This window comes from Tachysurus fulvidraco, chromosome 12 (genome assembly GCF_022655615.1).
Source record: "Tachysurus fulvidraco isolate hzauxx_2018 chromosome 12, HZAU_PFXX_2.0, whole genome shotgun sequence".
Taxonomy (NCBI): domain Eukaryota; kingdom Metazoa; phylum Chordata; class Actinopteri; order Siluriformes; family Bagridae; genus Tachysurus; species Tachysurus fulvidraco.
In genome coordinates, this window is record NC_062529.1 from 3,702,500 (window position 1) to 3,722,791 (window position 20,292).

At 41.5% G+C, this 20,292-nt stretch overlaps 1 protein-coding gene and 1 long non-coding RNA gene across 3 annotated transcripts in view; one reads left to right on the forward strand and one right to left on the reverse strand.

The window, feature by feature from the left end:
• The window catches only part of LOC113651090, a 53,964-nt gene that overhangs the window by 15,444 nt on the left and 18,228 nt on the right, over nt 1-20,292 (forward strand). The window lies entirely within an intron of this gene.
• pacrg (PARK2 co-regulated) overlaps nt 1,588-20,292 on the reverse strand; it is a 108,845-nt gene continuing 90,140 nt past the window's right edge. For both annotated transcript variants that reach the window (XM_027159739.2, XM_027159740.2), the window contains exon 5: nt 1,588-1,845. In XM_027159739.2, the coding sequence (XP_027015540.1) occupies nt 1,685-1,845 (161 nt within the window). In that variant the 3' untranslated portion in view covers nt 1,588-1,684. The remainder of the gene's footprint in view (nt 1,846-20,292) is intronic.

The following is a 20,292-nucleotide window of genomic DNA, read 5'->3' on the forward strand; positions in this document are numbered from 1 at the left end:
ATTGAGAAGTAGCTGTTGAAATTTAGGGTTCCTGGGACATGAAATCTAAAATGACCTGTACCAGACGCTACACCATGCCACACATCACAGCAAAACACAACACACATCACAACAAAACACACCACGCCACACATCACAGCAAAACACAACACGCCACACATCACAGCAAAACACAACACAACACACAGCACACATCACAACACAGCACACAGCACAGCACACATAACAAAACACAACACCACACAACACCACACAAATCACAACGCAATTCTTCTGGAGTGTTAAAAAATTGACCATGTAATATTTGATATTGACAGAACTTGTTTATTGTGTTAGAAGAACATCATCTGTCATCATTGTTAGGAACAACAGCTGATTTTGGAAAGACTTTTGAAAGTGAAACTTCAGTAACGTAGCTGAATTTGAGGAGCCTGTAAAAGGTGTGTGTGTGTGTGTGTGTGTGTGTGTGTGTGTGTGTGTGTGTGTGTGTGTGTGTGTGTGTGAGAGAGAATGAACATATGCCAGTGGGAGAGCTGCAGTGTTTGTCAGTGTTCCTGGGAGACAAAGTTATAAGATTCACATTGAAGATAAAATAGCAGTACATTTAAGCCACGCCCACTTCAGATATTATCAGATTACTCACATGCAGTTTATTTGCTGTATTTGCAACGTTATTGTGAATATTCCAGTTGAGAATGTATTGTGCAGTTGTTGTGCTATTACACTCTGAAGTTCTGATCTTTATGATTTTGCATTAAATGTAAGGACACATTCAGCGACATCACAGCAAAATCAGTGACATCACAGTGACTTCACAGTCAACATCACAGCAAAATCAGTGACATCACAGCGACTTCAAAGTGACATCACAGCGACATCACAGCAAAATCAGTGACTTCACAGTGACATCACAGCGACATCAGTGACTTCACAGTGACATCACAGCGACATCACAGCAAAAGCAGTGACTTCACAGTGACATCACAGTGACATCACAGCAAAATCAGTGACTTCACAGTGACATCACAGTGACATCACAGCAAAATCAGTGACTTCACAGTGACATCACAGTGACATCACAGTGACATCACAGCAAAATCAGCGACTTCACAGTGACATCACAGTGACTTCACAGCGACTTCACAGCAACATCACAGCAAAATCAGTGACTTCACAGTGACATCACAGCGACATCACAGTGACATCACAGTGACATCACAGCAAAATCAGTGACTTCACAGTGACATCACAGCGACATCACAGCGACATCAGTGACTTCAGTGACATCACAACGACATCACAGTTACATCACAGTGACATCAGCGACATCACAGTTACATCACAGCGACATCACAGTGACATCAGTGACATCACAGCGACATCACAGCGACATCAGTGACTTCAGTGACATCACAACGACATCACAGTTACATCACAGTGACATCAGCGACATCACAGTTACATCACAGCGACATCACAGTGACATCACAACGACATCACATTTACATCACAGCGACATCACAACGACATCACAGTGACATCACAGCGAAGACTTTGTTTCAGTAAGACAAAGGAGACTCAGTAGAATAAGATGGTGAATCAGTTCAGTAGTTTAATATAATCATACAAGTGTAGGATAAGGCTATAAGGCTAGCAGGTGTGTGTGTGTGTGTGTGTGTGTGTGTTAGCTGAGTAGAATGGACTCATAAGTGGGCACCATGTATTTGATGTTGATAAAGGCATCTTCTCCTCCGTAGCGCTCAAACACCTCCAGTGTCTCTTGAATAAGATCGCCGATGTTCTCCCGCTTCTGCTGGCTGTAATCAATGCCGTCTCCACTGTTTTCTGCAACACACACACACACACACCACAAACATATTACCTTCTGTGGTTTATATATATATAAATCTGCTGACGTAAGTGTGTGGGGGTTTGGATGAGAGGGGTAGTTTAGGGGGAGACAGCGAGACTGATTAATTCTGACAATTCCAGTCTGAGCTCTATAAACACAAGCACGCGCGCACACACACACACACACACACACACACACACACACACACACACACACACACACACACACACACACACACACACACACACACACACACACACAACAGGAGAGATAAAAATAAGTGCACTGATTGGAACAGGGGCCATCTCCCTTCACAGACCTGTAGAGAATCTGTCTATCTGTCTGTCTCTCGCACTCTCTCTCTCACTCTCTCTCTCTTTCTCTCTCTCACTCTCTGAGTCACTATCGCTGCTTGTAACACAGCATTCCTATCAATTGAGAATTCTTTCCCGGAAAGTTAGGAAATTCTCCTTATTAAGGAAATAATAATTTTTTTTGGAAAGCTAGCAGAGACACGTGGCCTTGAGCATCGCATGTGATCTGCATGAGCTAAGGCGATGTTTAGGTCAGACAACTGGAGCAAACTACTGATGCAAAACCAGAAACATCTCTGATCAACACCCATGTTAATGAGCACGCATTGCAGATCCCACAAAATGTGCAGCATAGTTCACTTGTTGCCCAATGGCTAGTTTCAAGTGTTAGGAACCTGGCAACCCTGCTCATGAGCTTCTGTCTCTTAAGAAGAAGAAGAAGCAGAAGAAGCACATATACATTAAACAGTACAAGTAAATGTGCATGTATTGCTTGGGCCTTGAACCCCCTGACATTCTGATCAGGAACACAGATGCTTAACCCCTGAATAAGCCAAAATAACGGAGTAGTTCATTGGATGTCTTTTTTTTTTCTTTTTCTCTCCCATATTTAGTTTTCGCTAACTCCCACTCACCTGTCAGCTATGGGAAAAGGTGATGTGGTCAGTCAGCAGGATTTAAGAAAAAAGATTATGTACAGTTTACATAAAACTATTAGATTTCTCAACAGTTGTGATTTTATTAGTTATACTGAACTTTATTTGATAGAGTGAGTGTAACGTATTAATGTAAACCTTCTCATGTGGATGTTGGCGCTGATGGGAGCTACAGTACAGTATAACTGTAGTGTTACATTTAGGTGATTAATGCATGCATGGGAAAGTGTTGCAGTGTTAATGTGTCTGTTTGATCTTGGATTTTATTCAGGTTTTTAAACATAAGCAATCGAATGGCGTTGACGTTAACGTTACTCAATTCGATCGCGTACGACCGACGTACACGTTTGAACTACATGAATAAATGATTGGCTGGGACTGATATGAAAGAGAGAATCTGTACTGAAACCCATGTGACATCACCAGGGGTAAATACTGCTCTGATGTGCCACTCAGGAGCCTGGAATAGTTCACCATTTCATCTCAGCCTGCACTCGGTCCTTAAGGAAGTCTCTGTTCTGTCTCTGTCTGCATCTGACTTGTTTTATTGTTGCCGAAATGTCTAGCCGTTTGTTGTTGTTGTTTTTTCCCAAAAAAATATTACACAGAGATTACAGCACTGCTTTTTATTTTATTTTATTTTATTGTATTTTATTTTATGAATGTAATCCAACAGAAAAATATTAGGCAAAAATGTAGCAGATTTATTTATTGATACCATTAGAGCTTTTTATTCCTAGACATTTTAGTTTAAGTAAAAGCAGCACTTTTGCTAGTTTGCAGTGAATTTCAGGAATATTATGAGGCAAATTTTATTCATTTCCAGTAAGACTGTTTTCAACAAAGTGTCAGTTCAAATATCAGCCAGGATTTGTTGTATGCTACAGTTACACCTCAATAGTGACATTTCTTGAACATGTACTTGAAGCTTGTCCCTGTTATCACTTACATTAACAGTCGTGACCTCAACAGCCTCTGTTTCTTTTTTCTAGGAAACACACATGAGGCTTAGCATGCTACTAACATGCTACTGAGAAATCATAAACCTTAACCGATGGTTTTACAAAGCACTGACACTGGAGACTCCTTCCATAAGGAAGTAACACCCTGAACTGGTTACTGTCGGTCTAAAGTGGTGCATCCACTAAACACAGATTGTTATAAACACATATAGATTATGTGACTAAATAGGTTACAGACTAAGCTGACTGTATTAACTGGATAAGTGTTGCACAAGCAGCGTCTAGAAGTAACTTACTGGTTGAAATAAAGGCCCTAAGTACAAGCTCCGAACTCCAATTCCTGCAGTTAATCCATAAAAGCTGCAGCACTGTCACGATTTGTCCTGAAGATTCAGCCTGCTCTCCTGATCAGACATTCTCAGACCTCAGAAGCGTCAAACCTTGTTTTGTGTCCTGAAAGTTCTCACTCATTTTCTACCGCTTTATCCAAACTACCTCGGGTCACAGGGAGCCTGTGCCTATCTCAGGCATCATCGGGCATCAAGGCAGGATACATGCTGGAGTACCAACCCATCACAGGGCACACACTCTTATTCACTCACGCAATCACACACTACGGACAATTTTCCAGAGATGCCAAATCAACCTACCATGCATGTCTTTGGACCGGGGGAGGAAACCGGAGTACCCGGAGGAAACCCCCAAGGCACGGGGAGAACATGCAAACTCCACACATACAAGGCGGAGGCGGGAATCGAACCCCCAACCCTGGAGGTGTGAGGCTAACGTGCTAACCACTAAGCCACCATGCCCCCTATATATATATATATATATATATATATATATATATATATATATATATATATATATATATATATATATATATATATATATAGTACTGTGCAAAAGTTTTAGGCAGGTGTGAAATATAAATAATGAGTGTTTATTTCTGTCAATTTACAAAATGGAAAAAGTGAGCAAACAAAAGAAAAATATAAATCAGATCAATATTTGGTGTTACTACCTTTTGCCTTCAAACCAGCATGAAGTGATGTCACGACCCCCACAGAGCCCTGATCTCAACATCATCCAGTGTGTCTGGGATTACATGAAGATCCACAGAAGATCTGTGGTTAGTTCTCCAAGATGTTTGGAACAACCCACCAGCCGAGTTCCTTCAAAAACTGTGTGCAAGTGTAGCTAGAAGAATTGCTGCTGTTTTGAAGGCAAAGGGCGGTCACACCAAATATTGATTAGATTTAGTTTTCTCTTTTGTTCAATCACTGCATTTTGTTCATTTATGAAAATAAATGTTTAACACTTCCATTTTTGAAAGCATTCTTTGTTTACACCATTTTTTTTACACCTGCCTAAAAGTTTTGCACAGTAATATATATATATTCTGAACAAACAATGGTATTTATCACCTCTCACTGAATATATATATATATATATATATATATATATATATATATATATATATATATATATATACACACATATACATATAACTACAGTCAAAACAGAAACTCCATAGTTTCTCTTGCAAGCATAAAATGAATTCATGGCACCTTGAGCTCTGGTGACTGAATTTTGTGCTTAAATATAAAACGCAATAAAGCAGGAACGCAAACATCTCAGAGCAGCTCCGAAGGCAGGATACTGTATGTCTTCATCGAAGCCTCAAGAAGCTAACATAAACAGAAGAACTATAAGCGAAGAGGAAAGCCAGAGCACTGAACACTGACATAATGGTCAAAGAGTTCACCGATCTACAAATTAAACAAACAAAGCAAAAAATAAATAAATAAAAAAATCACCAAACATTGCGTTCCTGCATCTGTCAGATCGAACAGCATGCTAACATCTGGATATCAATGTGTAGAGAAGGGTAACTGCATGACACCAAAAATTAGGGGAAGTTGGATTGTAGTGAACACCTTAGTAACTAAATGACAAACTTAAAAAGACCACCATACATTATAGTTATTAAAGGTGTGGACTCCCTTGTTTGAAAGCCAATGTTGACATTTGAAATCACCAAACCCAAAGGGGTCCCACCCCTTTTTCATAGCTCCGCCCCCACACATACACCAGACAAGTATAACCCAGACAAGTATTAGGGCAGAACCTGTTGGGGCAGCTGACTGAGGGTATATTTTTTTATCAATAAATGAACACGATGAATAATACTAAGGTAATACAAATGTGTTTTTGTAGCACTGTGTGTTGTACCATGAAAGGTTTAGCTCCGTTTCACACGGAAGACGTTCAGTTCTCTCCAGCGCTGGAAAGCTGATCCTATATTAACACTTCCTACTTCTTGCCTTATCGTAAGCCTTTCTTCGCTTTCTTTCTTTGTTCTTATCCTCCATGTCAGTGTTTCAACCACTTTCTGCTAATGTCGCACATGCGCACTGAACACTCTCTCCACCCATACCGACAAGACACGCCCCTTTCTGCTCATTAGCTACACGTTAGTTCTGTTTTTGTATTGTTTGGCGGCCCAAAGCGGTTTTCTGAAGCATTTCTCAAACAACGGAGACCCCACCTTTATTAACAGGTAGATCTTTTTCTTATCCCACATCAATTTAGCACCAATTCCCCTGCTAATCTGTGACATCACCCTTTATATTAAACATGAGTGTGATAGAAATATTCTCTAATAACTTGTGGCTCCACTGCTTTTGATCTCCTTGTGCGTTTTCTGAGCGTTTTTATTCCCCTCGATTCTTTCTGACAAATATGTTCTAGCTCTCTTTGCCGGTTCTTCTATCTGATTCTGTCTGAAATATCTGTTGTAACTCTGGCAGATTTCAGATACTGGCTTCTTCATACTGCACTTGGAGTCTAAGAGGATTGCGGCAAAACTTTTATCTTTTGGTTTATTTCAAAATACATAATACATGAATTACAAAAGTTTATTTCCGTTAAATTACATAGAAATGCAAACTAAATTATAGTTATATAATGTGTGTGAGGTACAGACTCTTTGCGCCTCTGTGTGTGTGTGTGTGTGTGTGTGTGTGTGTGTGTGTGTGTGTGTGTGTGTGTGTGTGTGTCTGGCACGATTTTTATTCCACCTTCTTGTTCCTTTCTGGAATATCAGCACAACCATGATTTATGGGAAAACTAGAAAGATTCCTGCTGAATTTTGCCAGAAATATGCTAGAAATCTGGATGCATTTGGATGAACTTGAGAAATATTTGGTTGGAAACGTATCTGATTAGACTGACTGAGGAATTTACTAAGCACATGTTCTCTCAACCTCAAATTCAGCAGATGGCGCACACACACACACACACACACACACACACACACACACACACACAGACGGAAGTCATCTAACATTCTGACAGAGAGAAATGCAGTTGCTGATGCAGGTATCCTTTCAATCTCAATAATCCCCAAAACACCATCTTATAATGATGGAATTTGGTCAAAGTACGTTCGTCATAGAACTGTCAGGAGTGAACATTACATCATGGACACGTAAAAAGATTGAGGATGAAACTGAGGTCCAGAATCTGTACACTATAAAAACCCGGCCCGTATTTGTCTTTGCCATATGTCTGTCCAGGGCCAGAGATCCCAAAGGAAGTAACTGGGTGTGTGTTTATTAGCAGCTATGAATTACTAAGCAGTGAGGCTTGTGTGTGTGTGTGTGTGTGTGTGTGTGTGTGTAGAGCTGAGACCCCTAAGTCTCCAGAGGCCTACACACTTCACAGCTGTTGGATACTGATGATAGATGGGCCAGACGTAGAATCCATCACACACACACACACACACACACACACACACACACACACACACACACACACACACACATACATACACCCACACAAATCCTATACCATTGTTTGTTCAGAATAACAAAGTAATGCAAACCCAAAAAACACTTGATGCTTTAAAGGTTAAAGATGAAGGACAAATCTTGAGAGTTCTTTAACTAAAAGTTAACACAAAGACAAGTTATTCAAGGAGACTGAAGTGCAACAAGCCAGGAGCGTAACACAATGCCACTGTCTGCTATATATTTAGTGCTCCAAATATCCATCTGTATACGGATTCACACAGAAGTGGGCGTGGTCTAAAGTGGAAAAGTACTGTTTTTTTTTCCTTAGGAGATGTAGAAACTCAAACTAAGGTTATGTTCAGTGTTCCACAAGGTTCTATTTTAGGTCCACTGCTTTTCTCCTTATTTATACTACACCTTGGTGCAATAATTTGTAAACATGGTATGCTGATGACACACAGTCATACTGTATGTTTCAGCTGAGAGACGTCAGTTAATTTACATGTACAGCATTTAGCAGACACTCAGAGTGACTTACATTTTTATTTCAGTTTATACACCTGAGCAATTGAGGGTTAACTTGGTGGACCTGGGATTCGAAACCCATGACCTTCCGATCAGTAGTCGAACGCCTTAACCACTGAGCGAGCTACCACATCCCGCTAATTAAGACTGAAGTATGTGTAAAGGACATTAGATAGCGGATGCTTGCTAACTGACAGGAGTGCTTGTACTAGGTCCACAGGCAGCCAGAAGTAAGCTTTCCGATTACAGAGTAACTCTGGATGCTCTTTCTATTTCATCATGTGCCTTGGTGTGATTATTGACTTCCATCTCAGAAATATTTATAAGACAATACATTTGATGCCAAGTTGCTCTAGTTCAAGCTTTTGTTACCTCTAGGTTGGATTATTGTAATGCTTTACTGTCTGGATGTTCCTGTAAGAGTATAAACAAGCTCTGGCTAATCCAGAAAGCTTCGGCTAGCGTCTTAACCGGACCTAGAAGGTATGAACACATCACTCCAATCTTATCCACACTGCACTGGCCCCAGTCAAATTTCACATTGATTATAAAATAATATTACTGACCCATTAAAGCACTGAATGGTCTCGTGCCACAGTACCTGAGCGGCCTTTTGGTTTTTATATTAGCCGTCACGCCTACTTCGATCTAAAGGTGCGGGCTATTTTTGGTACCTCATCTAGTAAAGGCTACAGCAGGGGGCAGAGCTTTTTCTTACAAAGCCCTGCAGTCATGCAGTTAACAGCCTTCCAATTAGTGTTGGGACACGGACACAGTCTCGGTGTTTAAATCCAGGCTGAAGACACACTTGTGCTTGCTAAGTCCTGGTCTTGTGTCTCCTGGTTTCTGTTTTGGGAGATATTTTGTATTTCAGTTTGTCGTCACTAGTGTTTCCACATGTTATCCCTGCATTTGGGTCCGATTCTGCTCGGTGGAGGCTCCTGTTTCTGACACCATCACATGATTGCAAACAGACGTAATATTTCTCTCTCTCTCTCTCTCTCTCTCTCTCTCTCTCTCTCTGCCACTGTTAAGCTACATGTGCTGCTCCCGAGCTCCCAGTGTGACTGCTTCTTCTTTCCAGACTGCTTCTTCTGATCCCTCCTCTTGTCACTTAGTGGTGCTGGGGATAGATCTGCATGGACAGCCACTGACCCATGGGTTTGTTGTAAGTAGAACGACTCAGTCACTACCAAGCCATCGCTAAACTGCCATTCCGTCTGTCAGCTTGGTGCTCTGGTCTTCATCAGTGAACATTTGAAGACTTCAGCAGGAAGGAAGTCTACAGGGAGTCAGGTCTATAATGAACTTAGAAATGATGCTGACTTGTTAGTTCCTCAGATGCTCTTGGTCACTTAATTCCACCGGACTACAAACTGTTATTTACATTGACATTATTTCCTGTCCAGTGTCACCCAAATGAGGACGAGGTTCCCTTCTGAGCCTGGTTCCTCTCAAGGTTTCTTCCTCATATCATCTCATTCCTTCCACTGTCACCTCAGATTGGTCATTAGGGACAGATGTTAGAGATAAATATGAATTGAGTCTGTTTCTATACTTCTGTAAAGCTGCTTTGAGTCAATGTTCGTTGTTAAAAGTGCTATACAATGAAATTGACTTGAACAGATGTACTCGCCATGGACTGTATACAAGGTAAGCTCTTGGAGCTTTGAGAATATTTGCTTTTTCATAACCACTGTTGTTTCCCAGACGCGAACAAGCCGCCGATATGCAAGAATGTCCAGTTCCATCTTTTACAGGATTTTGAGGATCTTGTTTCATTCTAAAACTCATTATGTGTGTGAATCTCTGTAGCTTGTTGTGCTCAGCCTCATAACAAACACTGACTCCTATTGAGATGCTGTGAACTGTGTTTAAGTATAAAACCCCACTTTTAGCATAGTGAAGCATATACAAATACAAATGTGTTCACACACACACACACACACACACACACACACACACACACACACACACTCACACACTCACACCACCTGTGTGTGTTCCTCACTAGATCCCCCCACAGCAAAAGGCTTTCTGCTCTTTTTCCTTCATTTCCTGCGGCCATGTTTTCGACCCTGAGGCCAGTAACAATTTTTAGAAACAATTATGAAATGTGGTGGAAGGGAAGAGAACAGGTTTTGATTTATGAAGCACAGTTCTTATTGGAATGTTTAGGCCCCCTGATAATACAGTTTAAAACTGTTAAAAGATTCTTTCTCGTACTCTTTCTCTTTGACGGATTTGAATAAATATTTGTGCAGGGTACGTAAAACCTTTTCCTGAACAGAAATCATGTTCCAGCAGCACAAAATGTTCAGATAATATTAGTCGGTTTGACTATTTCAGAAACTGCCAAAGCAGGAAAGATACACTAACTGATATAATCACGCTATACAACCGTGTTGTGCAGAAAAACATCTCAGAATGTACAACACATCAAACACTGAGGTGGCTCGGCTACAACAGCAGAAGACCACATCAGGTTCCACTTGTGTCAACCAGGACACGAACCAATCTTACAGACAAATCTCCACTATTGGGCATAGAGCTAATGCAAATTTTAGAAAATATGAACAATGTGATGATAATGATGGGCTTTGACTTGCTCATTAGGGATCTAAATCTCAGTGTTGTATAAAGTACTAGAAAGCAATACTTGAGTAAAAGTACAAGTATCGTACTAGAAAAAGACTGGTAGAAGTGAAAGTCACCTTTTAGAATATTACTCAAGTAAAAAGTATCTGATATTTACTGTACTTAAGTATCAAAAGTCATTTTCTGATATTTACTGTACTTAAGTATTTGAAGTAAAAGTAAAAAGTAAAATTTCAGTGATTTTCTGTAGACATAAGAGCAGGGGGCAGTTCCAGGGTTTCATCTTTAGGGTTTTTAGCCCTCAGTGAGACTTTAAAACAAGAAGAGTTTTATATTATATATTATATGACTACATAGTAAGCCAAAAGTTATGGTATTATTTAAAATGGCAAAAGTGGACACCAAAATTTTATGCATGATGTAATGATGCCAGTCTTGAATCAGATCAGTTCATGTATGTGTGCATTCTCTACAAACAGTGTGTCCGATGAATGCAGTCATTAATAAACAAATATTCACAAGACAAAAAACAAATCAATAAATGTTATTTTTATTTAATATTGAATGGATTGTTTGCATTAATATTTTTGTTTGTGCTACAACTCTGGTAATAAGAATAGTGACATTTCACTGCTTTTGGTTGCCATCTTTGCGGCTTTCCGCCGATTACCGTTACAGATAAATTCCTCCAGCTCTGACTGCGCGTGCATGCTGCGCCTACCTGTGCTTCTCCGTAGCACGCACGGACGTGCGTAATGCAATCTAAAGTGATTCGCCAAACCTCCCTTATTGCAGCTGCACACATTTCTTCTGATTTTATTTTGTAGTAACGAGTAACGAAGATACTTAGTGGAAATATAACGGAGTAAAAGTATACATTTTATCTAGGAAATGTAGTGGAGTAAAAGTGAAAGTTGACATAAATTTAAACAGCGATGTAAAGTACAGATACGTGACATTTCTACTTAAGTACGGTAACGAAGTATTTTTACTCCGTTACATTACAACACTGCTAAATCTACATCTAGATTCTGTAAAGCTGCTGTGTGTATAAACTGAATGAAACAGGTGTTAGTGCTAGTGATACTCCAAGGGATCGGTAATAGAAATCCTAAGTGAAGTGCTGATGATCGTCATAACAGCAGTAATACAGATAAATGACAACAATAATGACAGAATGCATTCTGACCAGACGTTAGTGTTAAATCACAAGAACTATTATGATTTTCCAAACGAGTCCATGAAGAATCCAGACTGGAAGATCAGAACTTACAAAATGTGTTTATTTTATATTCTAGCTGCTAGTTATGCTGTATATACTACTATAACAAACAAACAAACAAACAAACAAACACTCAGTGGCATCGATGCCTTTTTTTTTCTTAGCACCAATGCACAGAAATTGAAAATTATGTCATTATCCCAAGTTCCAACTTCTTACTTGTGAAAACAAAACAAAAGCGTTTCAGGTAGAGTTGAAACTTGTCACTGCCTAGAATCAATAAAAGCTAATGATAAAACACCCTCAGCTAAAAATCTGCCAGTTCCTTAGCTTTTTAAGGAAAGAGGTCAAATCAACATGGCTGCAACTCTGTGAATGGTGTAAAGTTCCACTTCTCTAACAGTACTGGCTTCAGACCGATTACTATACACTTATAGGTCGACTGCATGAATTGTGAAGGAACTTATTAACACTAGAGTGTCTGCTCGGGTCTGCTGTTGTTGCTGCTCTGTTCACTCTGTAGATTTTATTAGCTGTACATACTCGAACTCTAAAATGTTTGCATTCATGGAGATGTGGTTGGGTTTTTTTCACTTCACAGGGTGTTTTGTTTAAATTATCCTCACATTATACCACTTACAAGATACCACAAAAAGAAGGGAGGGGAGAATGTCTCTCTCTCTCTCTCTCTCTCTCTCTCTCTCTCTCTCTCTCTCTCTCTCTCTAGTTGGTGTTGTGTCTTCTGTAAATGGAGTCATGCCTGTTGTTGTCTATCTCCCATCCCTCATTTTTTTTTCTTTCTTCATCCCCTTCTCTCTGAAGTACATGAGAGCAACAGCTGCATCCTTCTAATGCCTACCCCCCACCCCATCCTGGCCTTTTCCACACCTCCCTCATCATCCCCTGCTCCTGCTAAAGCTATAGAGAACCTGTTTGCCCTTGTCAGTGACACACACACACACACACTTACACACACACACACTCTTACACACACTTGGTAGACACTGTATTACATATTGCACTGTAACACTGTTATACTTCACACCCCACACTGCACCAAATGAGCCACTAAAACAATCCACTACAACTGACACACACACACACACACACACACACACACACACACACACTCTCTCTCTCTTATGAAACAGTACGCTCACTTATGGAACACACACTCACACACACTTATGTCTCTCTTATGAAACAGTGTGATTGTGGTATGGTGCTGCAGAGGCAAAAACATATTTTGCGTATTCCGATTTTATTTCGAAAACAGCTGTGTATAACTTGAACTTAGCTGAACATTTGTGCTGCAGCACATAACATGTATTTGTGTGTGTGTGTGTGTGTGTGTGTGTGTGTGTGTGTGTGTGTGTGTGTGTGTGTGTGTGTGAGTTGGGGAAGAGCAAGCATGGCATGTGTCAGTATAGTTTGAATTTAAAAGGACCATATTGGGAGAGAGAATGGGAGAGGAGTGTAAAAACAGGAGGTGGGGTGGGCATAAGGAAAAATGTGTGTGTGTGTGTGTGTGTGTGTGTGTGTGTGTGTGTGTGTGTGTGTGTGAGAGAGAGAGAGAGAGAGAGAGAGAGAGAAAGAGAGGTTGGTGGACCCTCAGCTGTCCCACTCATGAATAAAGACCCATTTTCAGGCAGTGAACCCAAAACCAGCTGTGGCCAACACACACACACACACACACACACACACACACACACACACACACACACACACACACACACACACACACACACACACACACAGTGCTTAAGTGAGACAGAGAGATAGATCTGAAAATGTGGGTTGAGAGTGTGAGGTGAGGCAGGGTGGTGTAAGACAGTCTAAAATATCAGTGTAGACAAACTTTGTAGACGAAATTAGCAAGAGCTATATACCCTCACTGTCCATTTTATTAGGAACACCTCTACACCTGCACATTTATGCAGTTAACATCAACAGCAGTGTGTCTGCAGTCTGAAATTCTATTTCTGGTACAGATTTTTCTCTCTGTTTCACTCACACACACACACAGCACTCTAAGAAGAACAGGTGTGTGTGTGTGTGTGTGTGTGTGTGTGTGTGTGTGTGTGTGTGTGTGTGTTCAGTGAAAAACGTGATAATTTAACAACACAATTGTAATATTGTCATAGCATGGTTTACTTTTCCTTATTTATCCACCTGTATGTTATACACACTCCCCCTAGAGACAGAGAATGAGAGACAAATATAAGGCAAGACTGTGTGTGTGTGTGTGTGTGTGTGTGTGTGTGTGTGTGTGTGTGTGTGTGTGTGTGTGTGTGTGTGTGTGTGTGATTTATGGGTGTGTGAACATATGGAGACATAAAGATAATATATGCTAATGTTATTATTTGTTTCTGCACATTCTGTCACACACTATATTTGTTTCTCAATCACTCTCTCTAGGGGGCGTGTGCTTTATATACAGGTAGAAAAATAGTCATATTCACTTGATTTGTGGCCTACAGTATGCCTAAACACCATCTCACACTGCACTCAAACACCATCTCACACTGTACTCAAACACCATCTCACTGTCACACTGCACTCAAATACCATCTCACACTGTACTCAAACACCATCTCACACTGTACTCAAACACCATCTCACACTGTACTCAAACACCATCTCACACTGTACTCAAACACCATCTCACACTGTCACACTGCACTCAAACACCATCTCACACTGCACTCAAACACCATCTCACACTGTACTCAAACACCATCTCACACTGTACTCAAACACCATCTCACACTGTACTCAAACACCATCTCACACTGTCACACTGCACTCAAACACCATCTCACACTGCACTCAAACACCATCTCACACTGTACTCAAACACCATCTCACACTGTACTCAAACACCATCTCACACTGTACTCAAACACCATCTCACACTGTCACACTGCACTCAAACACCATCTCACACTGCACTCAAACACCATCTCACACTGTACTCAAACACCATCTCACACTGTACTCAAACACCATCTCACACTGTCACACTGTACTCAAACACCATCTCACACTGTACTCAAACACCATCTCACACTGTACTCAAACACCATCTCACACTGTCACACTGTACTCAAACACCATCTCACACTGTACTCAAACACCATCTCACACTGACACTGCACTCAAACACCATCTCACACTGTCACACTGCACTCAAACACCATCTCACACTGTACTCAAACACCATCTCACACTGTACTCAAACACCATCTCACACTGTCACACTGTACTCAAACACCATCTCACACTGTACTCAAACACCATCTCACACTGTACTCAAACACCATCTCACACTGTACTCAAACACCATCTCACACTGTCACACTGCACTCAAACACCATCTCACACTGTACTCAAACACCATCTCACACTGTCACACATCACTCAAACACCATCTCACACTGTACTCAAACACCATCTCACACTGTCACACTGCACTCAAACACCATTTCACACTGCACTCAAACACCATCTCACACTGTACTCAAACACCATCTCACACTGTACTCAAACACCATCTCACACTGTACTCAAACACCATCTCACACAGTCACACTGCACTCAAACACCATCTCACACTGTCACACTGTACTCAAACACCATCTCACACTGTACTCAAACACCATCTCACACTGTACTCAAACACCATCTCACACTGTCACACTGTACTCAAACACCATCTCACACTGTACTTAAACACCATCTCACACTGTACTCAAACACCATCTCACACTGTACTCAAACACCATCTCACACTGCACTCAAACACCATCTCACACTGTACTTAAACACCATCTCACACTGTATTCAAACAACATCTCACACTGTACTCAAACACCATCTCACACTGTCACACTGCACTCAAACACCATCTCACACTGTCCTCAAACACCATCTCACACTGTACTCAAACACCATCTCACACTGTACTCAAACACCATCTCACACTGTCACACTGCACTCAAACACCATCTCACACTGTCACACTGTACTCAAACACCATCTCACACTGTACTCAAACACCATCTCACACTGTACTCAAACACCATCTCACACTGTCACACTGCACTCAAACACCATCTCACACTGCACTCAAACACCATCTCACACTGTACTCAAACACCATCTCACACTGTACTCAAACACCATCTCACACTGTACTCAAACACCATCTCACACTGTCACACTGCACTCAAACACCATCTCACACTGCACTCAAACACCATCTCACACTGTACTCAAACACCATCTCACACTGTACTCAAACACCATCTCACACTGTCACACTGTACTCAAACACCATCTCACACTGTACTCAAACACCATCTCACACTGTACTCAAACACCATCTCACACTGTCACACTGTACTCAAACACCATCTCACACTGTACTCAAACACCATCTCACACTGACACTGCACTCAAACACCATCTCACACTGTACTCAAACACCATCTCACACTGTCACACTGCACTCAAACACCATCTCACACTGTACTCAAACACCATCTCACACTGTACTCAAACACCATCTCACACTGTCACACTGTACTCAAACACCATCTCACACTGTACTCAAACACCATCTCACACTGTACTCAAACACCATCTCACACTGTCACACTGCACTCAAACACCATCTCACACTGTACTCAAACACCATCTCACACTGTCACACATCACTCAAACACCATCTCACACTGTACTCAAACACCATCTCACACTGTCACACTGCACTCAAACACCATTTCACACTGCACTCAAACACCATCTCACACTGTACTCAAACACCATCTCACACTGTCACACATCACTCAAACACCATCTCACACTGTACTCAAACACCATCTCACACTGTACTCAAACACCATCTCACACTGTACTCAAACACCATCTCACACAGTCACACTGCACTCAAACACCATCTCACACTGTCACACTGTACTCAAACACCATCTCACACTGTACTCAAACACCATCTCACACTGTACTCAAACACCATCTCACACTGTCACACTGTACTCAAACACCATCTCACACTGTACTTAAACACCATCTCACACTGTACTCAAACACCATCTCACACTGTACTCAAACACCATCTCACACTGCACTCAAACACCATCTCACACTGTACTTAAACACCATCTCACACTGTATTCAAACAACATCTCACACTGTACTCAAACACCATCTCACACTGTCACACTGCACTCAAACACCATCTCACACTGTCCTCAAACACCATCTCACACTGTACTCAAACACCATCTCACACTGTACTCAAACACCATCTCACACTGTCACACTGCACTCAAACACCATCTCACACTGTCACACTGTACTCAAACACCATCTCACACTGTACTCAAACACCATCTCACACTGTACTCAAACACCATCTCACACTGTCACACTGCACTCAAACACCATCTCACACTGCACTCAAACACCATCTCACACTGTACTCAAACACCATCTCACACTGTACTCAAACACCATCTCACACTGTCACACTGCACTCAAACACCATCTCACACTGTCACACTGTACTCAAACACCATCTCACACTGTACTCAAACACCATCTCACACTGTACTCAAACACCATCTCACACTGTCACACTGCACTCAAACACCATCTCACACTGCACTCAAACACCATCTCACACTGTACTCAAACACCATCTCACACTGTACTCAAACACCATCTCACACTGTCACACTGCACTCAAACACCATCTCACACTGTACTCAAACACCATCTCACACTGTACTCAAACACCATCTCACACTGTACTCAAACACCATCTCACACAGTCACACTGCACTCAAACACCATCTCACACTGTCACACTGTACTCAAACATCATCTCACACTGTACTCAAACACCATCTCACACTGTACTCAAACACCATCTCACACTGTACTCAAACACCATCTCACACTGTACTCAAACACCATCTCACACTGTACTCAAACACCATCTCACACAGTCACACTGCACTCAAACACCATCTCACACTGTCACACTGTACTCAAACATCATCTCACACTGTACTCAAACACCATCACACTGTACTCAAACACCATCTCACACTGTACTCAAACACCATCTCACACTGTCACACTGCACTCAAACACCATCTCACACTGTACTCAAACACCATCTCACACTGTACTCAAACACCATCTCACACTGTCACACTGCACTCAAACACCATCTCACACTGTACTCAAACACCATCTCACACTGTACTCAAACACCATCTCACACTGTCACACTGTACTCAAACACCATCTCACACTGTACTCAAACACCATCTCACACTGTCACACTGCACTCAAACACCATCTCACACTGCACTCAAACACCATCTCACACTGTCACACTGCACTCAAACACCATCTCACACTGCACTCAAACACCATCTCACACTGTACTCAAACACCATCTCACACTGCACTCAAACACCATCTCACACTGCACTCAAACACCATCTCACACTGTACTCAAACACCATCTCACACTGTACTCAAACACCAAACACCCAGATTTCAGCCCAAACACCAGTTCATGCTAAACCCAAATATCACTTTAAACTACACCCATGGTCTACTGTATTATATTGTGTGTCTGGAGTCAGGGGAGTCATCAGGCTGATGAATTCAAAGACAATTGAATAAAAGATGTGAATAAAAGCACTTATCTTCCATCAAACAGCTCTCTATACATTTATGGAATAATGGGAATCCAGATTGCACTTCTGACTTTTTATTGGTGGAGGTTATTTATGGCTGTAATTTGATAGGCAGGAGAATAGCATGGAGCAGCACGTGACGTTATAGTAGGCGGTTGCATCGCGTTCAAATCACCAGCAGACCGTAACATTTAACGCTATTTAACTACACAGTGTGCGTCCGTGCAGTTGTGGTCTCTAATGATCTGTTGTCAAAAGATCGTTTCCTCTACGGTTTTATAATGGATGACAAACATGCACATGGCCTGTGTGCCTGCTGAGACTCACTCTTAAAACACGTTACCCATAATTCTCCTTATCCTCATTAAGCAACCATCCCTGCATGAAAGGGCTTGCTAATTGTGAGCAGTGTATACACTAAGCAAGTCTGCAAAATGCCAAGAGGTAATGTGAGCTTAGCATGCTGCCTTTCACTACTCCCACTCTCCACTAAACGTGTGTACAGGAGGCAACACACACAAACTGCACCACCGTACATAAAGCAAAAGATAAAAAGACATTTCTTTTCTAATGAGGTATGTAATGCAGTGAGAAAGAGAGAGAGAGAGAGAGAGAGAGAGTACACAGTGATATATTTAACAAGGAGAAACAGGACGCTCTTTTCATTGCCTGACACCATCAGACGCCTCATCAGTGTACTGTGGTAAAGTGATAGTGCCTCACTGGCTACCTCATTAGAGACTGCACTCACACAGCTCTTCCCCTCTCTCTCCTTTTTTCCTTTTCTCTTTGTCTCAACCACCCTCCTGCGTTTTCTTAAATTGCAGCCATTAGCCGAGTGCAGGTCTGTTTGTTTCCATATTTCCTATTGGATTCTATTTGTCTGCTGTGCTGTGTGTGTCTGTGTTTGTGTGTGGCAAGCTCATTATAGGTAGAGCCAAACCACCGAGGTTAGAGAGCATCATAAAACAGTTTTTCTGGTCGCCTCGTGTACACATATGAACACAGCTGCTCTCACACAGCAGAAAGATTTGAGTAGATTAAAGACTGAACCTCATTAGAGTGTGTTGCAGTGTTGCAGCTATAACTCATGTAGCATACACAAAGCCACCTGCATCACAACCTAAACAAAACACAAAGCCACCTGCATCACAACCTAAACACTACACAAAGCCACCTGCATCACAACCTAAACACTACACAAAGCCACCTGCATCACAACCTAAACACTACACCAAGCCACCTGCATCACAACCTACACACTACACAAAGCCACCTGCATCACAACCTAAACACTACACAAAGCCACCTGCATCACAACCTAAACACTACACCAAGCCACCTGCATCACAACCTAAACACTACACAAAGCAAATTCCATCACAACCTAAACACTACACAAAGCCACCTGCATCACAACCTAAACACTACACAAAGCCACCTGCATCACAACCTAAACACTACACAAAGCCACCTGCATCACAACCTAAACACTACACAAAGCCACCTGCATCACAACCTAAACACTACACAAAGCCACCTGCATCACAACCTAAACACTACACAAAGCCACCTGCATCACTAATCTGAACAACACAACACTTCCTTTAACACATCAGCACAAAGTGG